Below are 17581 nucleotides of genomic sequence, written 5' to 3' on the forward strand. Positions count from 1 at the left end.
CCTGACTCAGCCCCCTGAATGCTGGAATTACAGATATGTATTAACATGCCCAGCAAAAAAGATAATTTTCAGAAAAGAGAATCAAAGTCATAAAAGTTCAATATGTACCACAAGCCACCATAAAAAGGGCAAACACTATTTGAAGTATTATTTTGGTTGAACCATTTTATGTAAAAAAAAAAACTAAGTTATAAAAAAAATAGTGATGCTAACCTCCCTACTTTCCCTACCTCACAGTTATGGATGACAACACATTTGCCTTAAGTATGTATCATTCCAACTCAAATGGTAATTATATTTCTAATCTCAGGACAAAATTTTAATGTACTACTGACATAATTTATATTCAATATGTATACACAGAGGATGTGTAAATAACAGTGTTTAGGAATGGATTTTGAAGTCAAAACAAACTGGATTCTTATCTTAGCTCTGCCATTTCTAGTTCCAAATTTGGTCTTGAGCAATACACCTAATGTTTCTTCTGGATGTCACAGATAATAGAAATGGTTCTATTAGCAGCACTTATTACTGCAAGGTTTAAATTAAATGGGACAATGTATGCAAAGCACTGGGCACAGTACCTGATATATGTTGTTCATAAGAAGTCTTTACTACCATCACAGTCAAACCTTGATTAACCATTCTAATGAAAAGGTAGTACAACATCAAAAACTCCAGGAGCACTGAATATTTGAAATATACAGTCTTTGAATTTGTCATTATATTTTTTAATTTATATTTGAATTTTTGCCTTTCTGGCAATCTGCACATTTCAAACAACCCAATATATCTAAAATTTGAGGCACTGGCCCAGAAAACAATCCTCTTGCTTAAAATTCTTCTGGGACAGCCAAGTGTTAAATGTCAACTTTGTCTCTCATATTAACAAACAGTCATCATACATGAGCTGCCCCTTTTATCTAAAAGTACTTTTATTTAATCTTGGTCTGGAATGAAGGAAGTAATAAAATTCTAGGTTTAAAAGGCCTCTAGGAGTGTGGAACAGGTTCTGCCTCTGTGGGGGGCACAAACAATGTATACACATGTAAGTAAATGTAAAAATGATAAAATAAAAGGAAAAAAATAAAAGGCCTCTTAAGTGGGTAGCAAAGTAGAATTAAAAGCAAACAGCTGGTCAGATAGTCACTAATATTCTCTCTTAATCTGTTTAATTTTATCAATAAGAAATTAAATTTAAAGATACACAATTCATTTTGCTGTGTATACTTTAGAAAAGACATTTGAGTATAGCCATGGAGAATTAAGAATATTCCACCTGTGTCTGGGCTTTCATTTATTTTTTTTCCCAGGTGATTCTAGGAGGAGAGAAGGTTGACATTAATGTTTATTGATCATAGCTTTTCCTTAACTGAGTAGTCTTTGTGCTTGAAATGAATATGCTTTACCCTTCTCTCTTAAAAGATTATTGTTTTTTTATTTTTTGTTTTCATGGTTCTGGTGTTTGAACTCAAGGGCTTGAACTTGCTAGGCAGGAGCTCTACCACTTGAGCCATGCTCTCAGCCCCAGATTATTACAATCTTTTGCTAGACATCCACAATACATCCTCCCTTGTAACCATTCAACCTTCAAACAAATTAAATGCCCAAGAATCACCACCACTGAGATCTGTGTTTCCCAGTCTTCTTTAAATAGGGCTAAATCATTCCAATGGCTTTGTCACTACTACCATGAAATCTAGGAAATCATTCATCAAATTCTGGCTACCAAATTAAAGACAATGATCTTTAGTCTTCACATTTGTTATGTAAAAGCTGTCGTTATCTACTCTTTGGAACATCCAAAAATCATATCCATTCATTCAGTGAATGGTTTCTGATTTTGATCTTCTAGGTAGTTATGCAAACTTTTTAAACAGCATTTGAACAAGGCTTGGTAGCCCCAAAAAAAACCAAAGTGTATAGCAAATCAATGTTCAATTTATATATACAAAGACAGAGAAGTAAAACATTCTGTCAACTGAGATATAATTACTTAAGAACCAGGTAATACAAAACTGTGGCTTCTGTTCTATATCCATATTAGCCAAATCAAAAAAAAAATACGACTAGTGACTCATGCTTTGGTAAAAAAGAGGGTTTGATTTATTCACTTCCTATAACTTTTGGATTGAGTACCACCACAGAGGAAAATTATGAATATTCAATTTAATATATGGACAATCCAACCTACAACCAGCTCTGTTTTAGCAGTTTTATAAAAAGACACCATTTTATAGAAGTTATTACATAAAAAATCTTCAGAAACCATCTGTCTAAAAGGCAAAAAAGTAAAGAGTAACATTGACTGAGCTACACATAATCAAACCCTTAAACAACAAAGACAACTACATAACAGGGATCACCACATACTTATCAATGTTAACAGTGAATGTTAATGGACTAAATTCCCCCATCAAAAGACACTGACTGGCAAACTGGATTAAAAAGGAAGATCCAACAATCTGCTGCCTACAGGAGACTCACCTCATCCACAGAAATAAGCACTGGCTGAAAGTGAAAGTCTGGAAGAAGATTTACAAAGCCAATGGTCCCCCAAAACAGACAAGGGTAGCAATACTTATCTCACAAAAAGTAGGCTTAAAACTTACATTGATCAAATGAGATAAGGAAGGACACCCCATACTAATAAAAGGGGAAATACACCAAAAGGAAATGACAATTATCAACCTATATGCACCCAACGTTAATGCACCCAATTTCATCAAACATACTCTGAAGGACCTAAAACCATATATAAACTCCAACACAGTGATAGTGGGAGACCTTGATAGTCCTCTATCACCAATAGATAGGTCATCCAAACAAAAGAATCAATAAAGAAATCCTAGAACTAAATCACACCATAGATCAAATGGACCTAGCTGATGTCTACAGAATAATTCATCCAACTTCTGCACAATACACATTCTTCTCAGCAGCCCATGGAATGACCACAAAAATTGATCCTATCTTAGGGCACAAAGCAAGCCTCAGCAAATATAAGAAAAATAGAAATAATCTCATGCATTCTATCTGACCACAATGCATTAAAACTAGAAATCAACAACAAAAACAGCAGTAAAAAACAAGTAAACAATTGGAAACTGAACTACACATTGCTCAATGACGAATGGGTCATCAATGAAATAAAAGAGAAAATTAAAAAGTTTCTAGAAGTTAATGAAAACATGACCTACTAGAACCTATGGGACACAGCAAAGCCAGTCCTAACAGGAAAGTTTATAGCCATAAGTGCATATATTAAAAGGACAGAAAGATCTCAAATCAATGATCTAATGCAACATTTCAAACTCCTAGAAAAACAAGAACAAGCAAATACCAAAACAAGAAGAAAGAGAGAAATAATAAAAATCAGGGCTTGAAATTAATGAAATAGAAACAAACAAACAAACAAAAAAACCATACAAAGCATCAATGAAACTAAAAGCTGGTTCTTTGAAAAAATAGATAACATTGACAGACTCATGGCAAACCTGACTAAAATGAGGAGAGAAAAAACCTAAATCAGTAATACCAGAAATGCAAAAGGGGAGATAACAACAAACACCACAGAAATCCAGGAAGTCATCAGAGACTACTTTGAGACCCTATACTCTAATAAATTTGAAAATCTTGAAGAAATGAACAAATTTCTAGAAACTTACAACCACCCAAAACTGAACCAAGAAGATATTAATAATCTGAATAGGTCTATAACACAAAATGAAATTGAAGCACCAATCAAGAGCCTGCCAAAAAAGAAAAGTCTAGGACCTGATGGATTTACTGCTGAATTCCATCAGACATTTAAAGAAGAAATAATACCAACTCTCCTTAAAATGTTCTATGACATAGAAAGGGAAGGAACACTGCCTAACTCATTTTATGAAGCCAATATTACTCTAACCCCAAAACCAGACAAAGACACCTCCAAAAAGGAGAACTATAGGCCAATCTCCTTAATGAATATTGATGCAAAAATCCTCAATAAAATAATGGCAAACCAAATCCAACAACACATCAGAAAGATCATCCACCATGACCAAGTTGGCTTCATCCCAGGGATGCAGGGGTGGTTCAACATATGCAAATCTATAAATGTAATACAGCACATCAATAGAAGCAAAGACAAAAACCACTTAATCATCTCAATAGATACAGAAAAGGCCTTCAACAAAATTCAACACTTCATGATAAAAGCTCTGAGAAAACTAGGAATAGAAGGAATGTATCTCAACATTGTAAAGGCTATTTATGACAAGCTTACAGCCAACATCATACTTAATGGTGAAAAACTGAAACCATTCCCCTTAATATCAGGAACAACACAAGGGTGTCCACTATCCCCAAGCCTATTCAACATAGTACTGGAATTCTTAGCCAGAGCAATTAGGCAAGAAGAAGAAATAAAAGGAATACAAATAGGTAAATAAACAGTCAAAATATCCTTATTTGCTGATGATATGATCCTATATCTTAAAGACCCAAAAAACTCTACCCAAAAACTCTTAGACAACATAAACAGCTACAGTAAGGTGGCAGGATACAAAATTAACCTACAAAAATCATTAGCTTTTCTACACAGCAACAACGAACAAACTGAGAAGGAATATATAGAAGCAATTCCATTCACAATAGGCTCAAAAAAAAATCAAATAACTAGGAGAAAATTTAACAAAAGATGTGAATGAACTCTACAGGAGAATTACAAACTCCTGAAGAAGGAGATAGAGGAAGACTACAGAAGATGGAAAGATCTCCCATGCTCATGGATTGGTTGAATCAACATAGTAAAAATGGCTATACTACCAAAAGCAATCTACATGTTTAATGCAATTCCCATCAAAATTCCAATGACTTTCATCACAGAAATTGAGAAATCTACCCTAAAGTTCATTTGGAAACACAAGAGACCGCGAATAGCCAAGGCAATACTCAGCAAAAAGAGCAGTGATGGCACTATCACAATACCCGACTTCAAACTATATTACAAAGCAATAGCAATAAAAACAGCATGGTACTGGCACAAAAACAGACATGAAGACCAGTGGAACAGAATAGAGGACCCTGATATGAATCTGCACAACTATACCCACCTCATTTTTGACAAAGGTACCAAAAATATATGATGGAGAAAAGACAGCCTCTTCAACAAATGTTGCTGGGAAAACTGTTAATCCATCTGCAAGAAACTGAAACTACATCCATGTCTATTACCCTGTACTAGAATCAACTCAAAATAGGATCAAGGACCTAAATATCAGACCTGAAACTCTGAAGTTACTACAGGAAGGAGCAGGAAACACTCTGGAACTGATAGGTATAGGCAAGGACTTCCTCAATAGAACCCCAACAGCCCAGCAACTAAGAGAAAGGATGGACAAATGGGACTTCTAAAATTAAAAAGCTTCTTCACAACAAAACAAATGGCCAGCTATACATCAGACAAGGGACTGATAACCAGAATATACAGGGAATTTAAGAAACTAAACTCTCCTAAAATCAATGAACCAATTAAAAAATGGGCCACTGAACTTAGTAGAACTTTCTCAAAAGAAGATATTCAAATGGCAAAAAAGCACATGAAAAAATGCTCACCATCTCTAGCCATAAAGAAATGCATATCAAAACCACACTAAGATTCCACCTCACCCGTTAGAACAGCTATGATCAAAAACACCACCAACAACATGTGTTGGCGAGGATGTAGGGAAAGAGGAACGCTTGTACACTGCTGGTGGGAATGCAAGCTAGTACAACCACTTTGGAAAAAAATTTGGAGACTTGTTAAAAATCTAAGCATAGACTTGCCATATAATCCAGCAATCCCACTCCTGAGGATATACCCAAAGGAATGCAACACAGGTTACTCAAGAGGCACCTGCACACTCATGTTTATTGCAGTGCTATTCACAATAGCCAAATTATGGAAACAACCAAGATGCCCCACTATTGATGAATGGATCAAGAAAATGTGGTACTTGTACACAATGGAATTTTACTCAGCCATGAAGAATGAAATCTTATTATTTGCAGGTAAATGGATGGAACTGGAGAACATCATTCTGAGCAAGGTCAGCCAAGCTCAGAAGACCAAAAATCATATATTCTCCCTCATATGCAGACTTTAGATCTAGGGCAAATGCAGCAATGTGGTTGGACTTGGATCACATGACAAGGGGAGAGCACATATGGGTGATATAGAAATAAGTAGAAAACCCAAAACATGAAAGAGTTTGATGTGTCCACTCCAGAGGAACTAATATAGAAACCCTAAAGCTACAGAGGTTATCATGAGAAGGGGATCAGTAACCAGGGTAAAGATCAGTTAGAGATGACTCAACTTGGGTTGTAAAACATGTGTACACGAAAGCAATACTAGGAATATTTCTGGATAGCTATCCTTATCTCAACTAGCGAAAATACATTGTCTTCCTTATTATGCTTGTCTCTTCAACAAAATTAGTGATTTAGGCAGAACAGGACCTGCCTGAAACTGAGGGGGGCAGGGGGGAGAAATGACCCAAACCATGTATGCACATGTAAATAAATGAATAAAAACAACAAAAAAAAACAAATACAAAAAAAGAAGAATCCATCTGTTTAGCACAATCTTCAAAGTTCTATACAGGGCACACCTACAATGCATAGAAGACATAAAATGGAAATCATTAGGAATCTGAGGTAATGAACTACAAGTTAAAAAAACACGCCCACGCCAATTAAAATTCTCCAATCTATCACTTCTTTAGTGAATTCTAACCAAAGGATGATGTTGGTTTTGTTAAAAATTATTGCAATTTATTAAATTTTATAAACACTGGACTTAAAATTCCCTTTTCTTTAAATATATTTTACAAGGCACTACAATCTAAAAAAACAAATTGTAACATATGCTACCATGTTACAACACGTAAAGACGTGTAAATAACTCTAATCAGACAGAAATCACTTCCTATGGACAATTTGGCAAGTGCACTCCCACTAAATGGTTCCCATCAAGAGAAACAGAATTAAAGTTTGAATTTCCATAGCTCAACCAATAAAAGGCCAGTTTAGGCTTTCCAAAGTGTTTATGTCTTGTCTATGTTCCTGGCTTTGGTGAATAACCATTTACCCTACTTACTACATTCATCTGTAAGCATAGTATTTCTTGTCCACGCTAGCTCCTCATTTTTGCTCTCCCTCTATATGTCCATGCCCAGGCAATTCTTCTACCTATAAGACTTACACCTTCCCCTAATCTCTTAGCTCATGTTCACATTTATCTGTTCCTGCCTCCTAGCTGCTGTCTATCACTGGGAAGACGTATTTCTTGGTGGTTGACCACAGGCTCTTTGAATTCAAACAGCTTTCACTGGATTCAAGCTCTGTTGCTTGCTAGCTGTTGACACTGAGAAGGTTGTTTAACCTCTCTGAACTTGCATTTCCTTCCCTGAAAAAAATAAAGTTAGCCATAGGACAATTGTTAAGAAAAAATAACATAGTGCCTGAGACACTTAAATATTCCTACTGGCTGTCATTACTATGGCTACTCTCAAGAACTCATTGCAAAGACCAACACAACTTGCTTTCATTTCTAAACTTTTTTAAGAACCAAATGCTACTTGTCTATATTGGGGCAGAGTTGAGTGCAAGTTTGAAAACTTTTGGACTACAAATAACTTAATATTGTCTTCCCAATTATCATAGATCTAGATAACCAATATTAGATTGGTTATTTTTATGACATTCAGCAAGAAAAGAGTCGATACTACCAATCCAAAGCTAAGAGACTTCTAAATACTCTAAGATAACTGTATTTAGTTATTTATAGGAATACCTCACTCTGTGCAGTTGTTGGGTTCCATCAGGACATTGGCCTCAAAATTTCAAATCACTTGCTAAAGACAATACTGTAGCAATCTTAAAGGAAAACTTTAGTATTGCAAACTGAAGAGTTCCTTTCTGAAATAACCACTGCCTAATTATGTTGTAAAGGAGCTCTCCCTAAAGCATAATCACATTGTACGGTTTTAGTATCATTGTGAAGTATTGTAAAATTAAACTGGGTGAGGTGGTACTTGCCTGTAATCCTCGCACTGGGTAGGCTGAGGGAGGAGGATTGTGAGTTCGAGGCCAAACAAGGCTACATAACAAGACCCTATCTCAAAAAGTATTGTAAGATTACAAAAAAAGCATTTTGGCAATATGTGGTAGAATTTTGAGAACAGGTTCCTATAAACGGTAATTACTGCAACAATGGACAAATCTTCAATTACCTGTGAGAAAAAGATTGAATCTAAACACGTAAATCATAAACATCTACGTTTTGCATAGTCTTCAACAATGCAATCCAATAAAAGAAATAGTAAAAGTCTCAAGCACTCCTCAGGCTCTTAGAAATTCAAGTATTAACAAAGAGAGAGGTGCAGTTGTTCTTATTTGAAAAGAAATTCTAAAAGCCATTTTTCCCTGAATCTTCTTCTGGGAAGGATTAGAAGAGAGAGAAAGCAAAAAACAAACAGCAGTATTGAAACTGCATGGCTCCTAAAGCGAAACTGTTTGATTTGGTCAATCTAATTAGGGGCTTAACTAAAGACATTAAGCTGGTCTTTGATACTTTACAGCTATTGCAATAAGTTGAGATTCTGAGTAACTCATTTTATTTTGAAGTGTCAGAATTAACATGTATGGAAAATAGTAAGGCAAGAGACTTACAAAGAGGGCCTCAAAAGAAATATTAAGAATTTTCTGTTTTTCAACTGCAACTTGTTCCAAAAATATAGTAAGATCATATTTTCCTATATTTTCAAGTAGTTTGAACACACCCACACAGAGCAGCCAGAGAAGACAAAGTTCAAGGTTCAAGGTTCTTGTGATTTCATGTAATCTTCAATTCTGTTCCAAATCCTCTTTGATGTGAACATAAAGAAAACAAAAACAAAAGCAAAATGTAGAATTGCTGCTGCTCTGAAGCTTAAGGAAAAGGGAGGGTTTTTTACATCCTACATCCTGAAACCACACATCTGCTCCTGCCATCCTTGGCTTTTCTCCTGAGTTGGGAAGAACAGAGGCAGTTTCATTCAACATGGACATACACTCAGCTTTCCTTCTAGTTTTACTTTCTTCTGAGCTGTTGAAAAATTGTTAACAATTAGCAAATGAATCCGAAGAGAACAACTCGTGTTTTGAAGAGGCAGCAACTTAGCCTGCTACTTCATAAGAAGCCGCTTGTTAGTTCTCTGTTCAGTTCTCAATGTATGTAAAGCAGTTAAAAATGTTGGAAGTAAAATCTTTTGAAAGAAAAGAAAAAAGTCAAAATAAGGAACAATGTTGGGAAAAACCATGCCCCACATCACATTAAGATTAAAAAAGAAAACCAGCTTTGTGTCATTGTTCCCAATTTCCTTTCCCATTTTGTCCAGTCCTAACAGGCCTTCAAGATGAAGTTAAAACACTTTCTCCTACACACTTTCAAGATAACTCTATTACAGCGTTCCCACTCTTAAAATAACCCCAGTGCCTCAGTAGGCTTCCACTCAACCCCCATCTTTAAGAGCAAGTGCACTTCCATCCTTTACAGAAACGCGCCGTTTCCCCTTTACTCAGTACTTAGAGAGTATTTGTCAAATACCTCCCTCTCGAAACCACCAGTGTGTGATTTTTACTTGACTTTACCTAATCCTAAAAACCTTATACCACCATGTCCCTTCTACCAAAAACTCAGTGGTTTTCTTTTTTCTTCAGTGGATAAATATGGCCCCAGCGTCATAAGTAAAACAAAGCTAAACTCCGTGGAAAAATAAAATCGATGCAACAAAAGAAGAAAAGGAAGAAGGGGGGTGGGGTGGAGGATGCGTGTGTCTTCCGAAGGAGAAGCTGTAGACTAACTTCTGCAATTTAACGGTTCTGGGGAAGAAGAGGACTAGTGTATAAGAAAACAACAAAGGTGGGCTCCCCACTATCCTTACCGCAGTAGAGCCAGAGGAGGATGCAATATATACACGGATCACCATCCTGGGAACAGCGACTTGCGGTTGTTGGGGTCTTGAAAAATGCTGCGGCGCAGCTGCTGCAACGGCTGGAATCCAGCTAGGGGCGGAACAGAGGTTGGAAGAGAAGGGTGGGGGAAGGTGCCAGGGGAACTTGCCAGAGTCCCGCCTCCACCCTTAGCTGCTTTCAATGAGCTTTCAGCTCTGCGGTCCCAGCCTCAAACCCGGAAGACTCAGGCTCCTTTGCATCATTTCTAAATGCTTTTTTTTTTTAATGGAGAATCTCGAACAGCACCGCGAGATCTGTTGAAACAAATCTTTTAGTCTATTCCCTTCCCAAGAAGAGGGGGAGGAGACGGAAAAAGGAAAAGAAAAAGGGGACGCTGAACTGCTTTAGATTAAAATAAAGGACCTTTTGCTGTGGAGACTAGAACTAGTTTTGCGCATTACCTCCTGCTCAGAAATGTATGCAAATCAGAAGATAAATCTTCCTCAAAGAGCAAGCTCTTTGGTGAATCCACGCACTAGTAAGAAAATCCATGTTTTCAAACCTTTACACATTTTAAGACTTCTGTAATGTAGTGATTCTTTTTAATGTTAGCTGGTTGCAGGAACTGGGCACTGAAATGCTAAGGCGATGCCACAGAGGGTTGAAGAGAAGTTTCAGGTTTCCCGGAAAAGGAAGGGTTGTTTTTCTTTTTGTTTTGCATTTGGTTGAAATAGGGAACCATGTTTCTGTGGGATTTTGCCGGAGGCCTGATTGCCAAACTCAAAAACGGAGGAGGAAATTACAAACAAACAAAAAAATGAAAATACTATGTACAAAAGTACTTTGACTTTTGGAGCATATGTTGCAGGACATGTTGAAATGGTGTAGAGACCAGATGGTTATTTGTAGCTCTAGGGAAATAAGCAAACAATTGTTAATGTCCAACAATGGCCCATTTACTTCAAAATGTAGTTTGAATTTCCCATATTATGTCACATGAACAGAAAAAAAAAAACTTACAAGATGTCTGAGAGGGAGTCAGTCACCTGTCTTACTTTTTTACATTTCCTTTGTAATTTGTCCTCCCTCTCCATTCTACTGCTTTAGAACCTTTGCTAAGCTCAAAAATTTCAGTAGATTCCCAACCTCTCCCTGACCACAGTGAAACAGGAGTTTTGGACCCAAGGCCCAAACTCCTGAGATTCCATATGCCAGGTCCTGTCACCAGCCCCTAAAGGACAAATAAAGAGGCATGGTGAAGGCAGAGAAAGGAAGTTTATTTAACTGCTCAAGATATGCCTTGGAAAGACACAGAGTAAGCACTCAGCTCATCTTCAGCCATCTTTGGGGTACAGACATGAGTTATAGGTTTAAGAAGACAAAGAACTGGGGGCAGGGGACAAAAGGTATGCATACTTAAAAATTCAAGTCACACCTGTGTTCTGGTTGATCATTATCTCAGTCCAAAGGTTCCCCCTGTGATCTGGTTTCCATGAGATGATTGCCCCTGCTCCAGGGTGCAGCCTCGTCATTACAGGTAATTGTCCTCATTTAGAAGAATGGTCTATTGTGCAACTCTCCAATGCCCTTATGGGGAGTTTTCAGTCCCTTGTTATAAAGACATTATCAGTTCTGTCCTTTCTGGAATCCAAGGTGATTACAAAGTGACTGCAAAAACAATGGCTTAGAGCAAAGACAGATACAAAATGGAGGCAGGGATGCTAAGCTTCTCCTGATTGTAGTTAATAAGTGGTCCCAAGTAAGGGAGGGGGGGGTCACTGCTTTTCAGCAAAAGCAGTTGAAGCACCTCTTACAATGGGTTCTCTCTTCTCCAAACTATTTTATACACTAATTCCAAATTAATCCCTTTACATATGGTCCATACAACAACAACCTTACTAGGTATGTACTATTACATCAGCTTTACAGATAAAGAAACTGAAATCCAGGAAAATAAGTAATTTTCCCAAAATCATATAGCTAAGTAACTTCCAGAGTGAGAACTCAAACTCAATCCAACCAACTCCAAAGACCATCCTTTTGCCCATTATTGTAACACATTGCTTGGAAAAGGGAAGTACCCAGAAAATGTTAGCTGTTTTCTTTGTAAGACATCACTTTTATGTATTGCTAAAAACAATGTAAGTTGAAGTACTTAAGATAGCTCTCCATTGTCAAACAAAGTTAAATATATTGCTGAGGAGCCACCGCCATAGTCTTGCCCTGCACTATTCATACAATCTTGCCCATTGCTCCCTCAAAATAAGTTTCTGACATGATCACTATTAAACTCCCACTATAGTCACCATATTTTTCCCACTTTCATGCCTTTGCTCTTTATTTCCCTTCCTTTATCTTCTTCCTATATTTTCATATCTTTTTCTGCCTTTTCCACCTATCAAGTTCAACCTTTTTGTGATACAACTCAAAATCTTCATACAAATGATCAGGCACACTAAGTCAAGGTGATCTAACTATTCTTCTAACTATTCTCATTTCCAACACCAGGGCTGTTGCTTCCTGGCCCACATGACAGAAAAATCTTCCTTCTGGTTTTGATTTGGCAAAATAGACATGATTTGTCTCATACTACTATTGTAAAACCTCTACCCCTTCAATGATCCACATGTACTTTTTTTTGGACCTCTACTGTCTTTTCAAATTTTGAAAAAAGTAAGAGAAAGGAAAATCCTATTTTTTCTACATTCCCACAAGATGAAATTATCCCTAGAGAACTGAATTGCAACATTAGCATTGAGCCTGGTGGGCCTTACCTGGACCTTTGAGAAATGAGAAGATGATTTCTGAGTTTATTTCTTTATATGTAAATATATTGGGGCTGGGAATATAACTAAGTGCTACAGCACATGAGGCCCAGAGTTTTATCTCCAGAACCACACATAGACATATACATTAGTCTAAGTGAAAATGTTTCCAATAAATTGATTTATAAAATCTATGATCCTATTGACAGGACTTGGTATACATTTCTTGGGAGAGAACTTTACCAATATTTCCATCACAGACATTAATATTATAGATAATGTTAGACTTGCTCATTACTATATTCAACCATCCCTAGAATGGTTATTCTAGAATGGTCATTATTTTTTTCATGTTAATTTTTCATAGAGCAGTCTTCTCAAACCATTTGCTCATATAATTTGACTGGAAAGATTAAGGCCTGAATAAAGTAGGGTGGATCAAGGAGTTTTCAAATATTATGTGTGACCTATTACTACAGAAAATCTTACTAACGAGACATTAATACAAAATAAGTTCATGCTGTGTGCAGAAAAGTTGGAAAACACTGCAAATTAAAAATTACTCAAGCTGTGCAGTGTCACATGCTTATAGTCAGGCACTTGGGAGAATGAAGCAGGAGGATGTCTTGAGTCCAGGAGTTCAGGGCCAGCCTGGGCAACAAAGTAAAACCTTGTCTCTAAACAATTAAACAAATAAATAAATAACCAAAGCCAATGAGATGGCTCACAACTGTAATCCCACTTATCCAGGAAGTAGAAATCAGGAGGACCCTGGTTCCAGGTCAGCTGGGGTAAAAATTAGTGAGACCCCACTTCAATAAACCAGATGTGGTGGTACATGCTGTAATCCCAGATATGGGGGAGAAATAGTCAGGAGGATTATGGTCTGGGAAAAAAGGCTAGACCCTCTCTGAAAAATAAAGTAAAAAAGGGTTGGACACCTGCCTAGCAAGCATGAAGTCCTGAGTACAGACCTTAGTACCACCAAAATTAAGTAAGTAACAATATCCCCAGTATCTGAAGATAACCACTGATAATTTGTTGCTGTAAGCCTTTTTAGGTCTAGTTAGATATAGGTAGGTGAGGCTAGGAATAGGAAGTCAGGGGTAGAGTAGAGAGTGAAAGTTGCTTTAAAAAAATTTGTCATGAAGTCAGACACCAGGGGCTCATGACTATAATCCTGGCTACTTGGGAGGCTGAGATCTGGTAGGATTGAGATTTGAGGCCAGGCCTGGCAAATACTTCGTGAAACTCCATGCCCAAAATAACCAAGAGAAAATGGACTGGATATGTGGCACAAGTGGTAGAGCACTTGCTTTGCAAGTGTGAAGCCTTGAACTCAAACCCCACTCTCACCCCCAAAAAAATTACGAAGTGCTATTCTGTAAATGCCTTTTTTTCACTTAGAAAGTGTATTTTAAAATTTCCACATGCCAGAAAACATATTTTCCAACAAGATTTTGAATGACTCTACATGATTCTATTTTTGTAACCAATTGTCTATTATCAAGCATATTGTTCATTTTCAGTTACTCTACACTATAGTAATGCTGCCACATATATCAATACATTTTTGCCTACATCTCAAACAATTTCTTAGGAATAAATCCATAATGTAGAACTGCTGGCAAACTGAACAGGCACTTTAGTTTGTTGTTACGATATTATAATTTAGAACTAGTACTGCCCTTGTTTGGAGTGGGATAAGAATATTTATTTCACTGAAGAACTTGGGTTCAGATTTAGTTTGAGGCCTTGGGACTATGGTTGTGGAGAATAGAGTGAGAAATGTGGTTTTTTTTCTTTTGTTTGCTTATTTTGTTTTTTCTGTTTTTGGAGGTTGAGCTCAGGGCCTCTCACCAGCTAGGCAAGCACTCTACCACTGGCGCCACACCCCTAGCCCTTTTGTTGCTTTAGTTATTTTTGGAATAGGGTCTTGTGTTTTTGCTGGGGCTGTCCTGAACTGCGATCCTCCAATTTATGCTTCCCATGCAGCAAGGATGACAGGCATGCTCCATTATGCCCAGCATTATTGGTGGAAACGGAGTCTAACTTTTCATATGGGCTGGCCTTGAACCGAGATCCTCCTGATCGCTAGCTGGGATTATAGATGTGAACCACTGTGCCTGGCCAATTGGACAGTTCTTAACAGGCCTTACTTACTTGTTCCTCACATCCCCTTGATTTTCCTGATGTAGTACTCTACTGTTCTGCACTTTTCTGAGGTGGGAAACAGTATTCCCCTGCCCCATATCCCCTTTGAAGGAGTAGGCACTCATGTAGTAATGATGTTAGCATGAGCATAGAACTTCTCAAAATACAATTTTGGTTTCTGTCCTGGATAACCATCCAGGAACAGTTGATGAGCTGGAAGGTATATGACACTTTTAGTGAGCTAGACGCAATGGGAGAATTAGAGTCTGTGGCATGGGCATAGGTGAACAGACAAAATAGGACGACAGAATTGATAATCTCTCTCCTGGATGGGCTCCATAAAGTACCTCGATAACCTCTAGTCTATATAGATTATACAGATAACATAGGATAAGAACTAGAAAACATCTCCCATTCACAAATTCTACCCCAGGTTTCAATCTCCATCTTTCTGTCCTCCCAAATCTTTCATTGTACTCACTGAAGTTTCCACTCTATAATGAGGTAATTTTCCTTTTATCGTCAATCTTTTCTCTGACCTTTCCACTTCATTGCCTTATCATTGTTTCTTCAGGACAGCACTTTCCTTCTCAAGTGGGGATTGTTTATGATTCAATGCCCCACTCAGATTTGGGACTCTCATGTAGTTCATCCTCAACCCCACTGCCAAAAGAAACTGTATTTTCTTGCTCAGCAAAATACTCCAATCTCCTGGGCAGAAGTAGCTCTAACTCTTCACTGACCTCTTTGTAATTGCACCCTATTCCCTGTTCTTACCCTGGTAATTCCTCACTTCCTTGTTTAGGTCTTTGCTATTTTAAGAAAGATTTTGCGAATTATCTTCTAACATTTTAAATTGTGAGAGTTGTTTCAGATAATCTATCCCACCATTGCCAGTGACAGAAAATTTCCTTTTTTAACTTTTGAAAAAGTAAAAATATTATTTAATCCTACAATGCAAAAACACTACAAAATTACACTTAAGAAATGTTTAATGAAATGTCTATTAAACATTACCATGCCAACTTTATTAGATGTTAAATTTAGTATTCATAAAAATTTCATTCAAAAATAAAGTTTAGATTTTTCCCACATTAGCAGAATTCCCAGGTATAATGTCTGCACAGAAATCACTGCCAAGCATAGTTTAATGAATTGCTTGACTGAATAATTGCAAATTAAAATCAAAGTTATTAAATTCACAGGAATAGATTAGCTTAATATTTGTACTTAAGTAAAACTGTGGGTACATTTACATTTTATATGTCTGTTACACTGTGGAGTGTGGTTGCAAAATAAGAATAGTCTTAATGGTCTTCAAAGAGACTTGATGAATGAAACATCAATATTATTCAGAGATGTCCTGGTACCCACTTTTCTGCCTGCTTTGGAAGATGGGAGACCAGTCACATGACACAGAGACATTAATGCATACATATCTCAAGCACACACATACACACACACTCACATACACACACACACACAAAAATACAGTGCATTTTGAAGGACTTCCTGCTATTCTTCCCAAGTATCAGCAGAAGGGTAATATCTGCAGTGGAGCTAGAATAAATCATATAAGAGAGTTTTGAGTGTAGGGGTTCTCAGCCTGTCTCAGGCACCTGCATAAGTCACCTGATGTGCATAATCAGGAAGCAAATTTAAGACTCTATGCCAAAGATATATTGAAAGTATTGAGTTCAGAATTCTGATCACATCAAAAATGGTAAGTGCATTGTTGTAGCCACTAGAGGGTGCCACTTACCTATGGAAAATAAAAGTCCTTGAGTAAGGAAAAAAATTTTGAGATATAATTTTTAATCAGCTCTGTACAGCAGAAAGATACAATTTCCTGTCAGCCATCATTTCTAAGTAGTTACAATGAAAGGTCTCAAGAAACAATAAGACTCTAGGCAAGAGTAACTATTTCTAAAACCTGCTGATACTTGGAGTGAGGCTATTGACACACTCTTCTTTCATTATGTATCACTGATTCCAGAAAAATAAGTCAACTCAGTTATCATAAGAAAAGATGAAATAAGATTATGCTGGAGGACAACTGCTTAGGTATTATTTAATCCAACTCACACACACACCATGATTTATGAAATTACAAACTTGAAAAACACCTAAGAAGTCATTCAGCCTCACCTCCTAGACTCTGAATATCCTACTAATAACCATCATCCAACAGGGTGGGCGGTGAGAGGGAAGGTGGTACAAACAATCTATACACATGTAAGTAAATTTAAAATGATAAAATAAAAGGAGAAATAAAACAGTCATCCAACAGTCAATTTTGAACACTTTCAGCTATAGTCAACTCACAATTCCTTGAAGGCATCCCCAATCTGGCTTGGGTCAACTCAAAATATTTGAAAAGTTTTTTGAGGTTAACCTGACATCCTTTTATGTTTCTTTTATACTAATGTCTCACAGTTATAAATTTATCTCTATCCTTTTGATAGGAAAACTCCCCTCCAAGTGAAAATTTCAATTTCTCTATTTTTCTTATTTTTCCAGAGGTCTATCTTCTAAATATGTTTCAGTTTGTCCTTTTCTCGCTTCTACAAAAGCTGGTCTGTAAAATGAAAGTCATAATCCAAGTATTATGTGACTAGCAACATATACAGTCATGTGGAATTCCCAGTCTAGACCCTGTGCTTCTCTTTTACTTCTTCTATTTGGTATGGAATGGT

The 17581-nt window shown here is 36.9% G+C and overlaps 1 protein-coding gene across 1 annotated transcript in view; it reads right to left on the minus strand.

Annotated features, from left to right (window-relative positions):
• Sh3bgrl (SH3 domain binding glutamate rich protein like) overlaps window positions 1-10202 on the minus strand; it is an 80625-nt gene extending 70423 nt beyond the window's left edge. Inside the window, exon 1 of the mRNA XM_020164325.2 lies at window positions 9957-10202. Within this exon, the coding sequence (XP_020019914.1) occupies window positions 9957-10001 (45 nt within the window). The 5' untranslated portion in view covers window positions 10002-10202. The remainder of the gene's footprint in view (window positions 1-9956) is intronic.
• Window positions 10203-17581: the final 7379 nt, after the last annotated feature.

The sequence above is a fragment of the Castor canadensis genome, chromosome X (assembly GCF_047511655.1).
Source record: "Castor canadensis chromosome X, mCasCan1.hap1v2, whole genome shotgun sequence".
Classification (NCBI taxonomy): domain Eukaryota; kingdom Metazoa; phylum Chordata; class Mammalia; order Rodentia; family Castoridae; genus Castor; species Castor canadensis.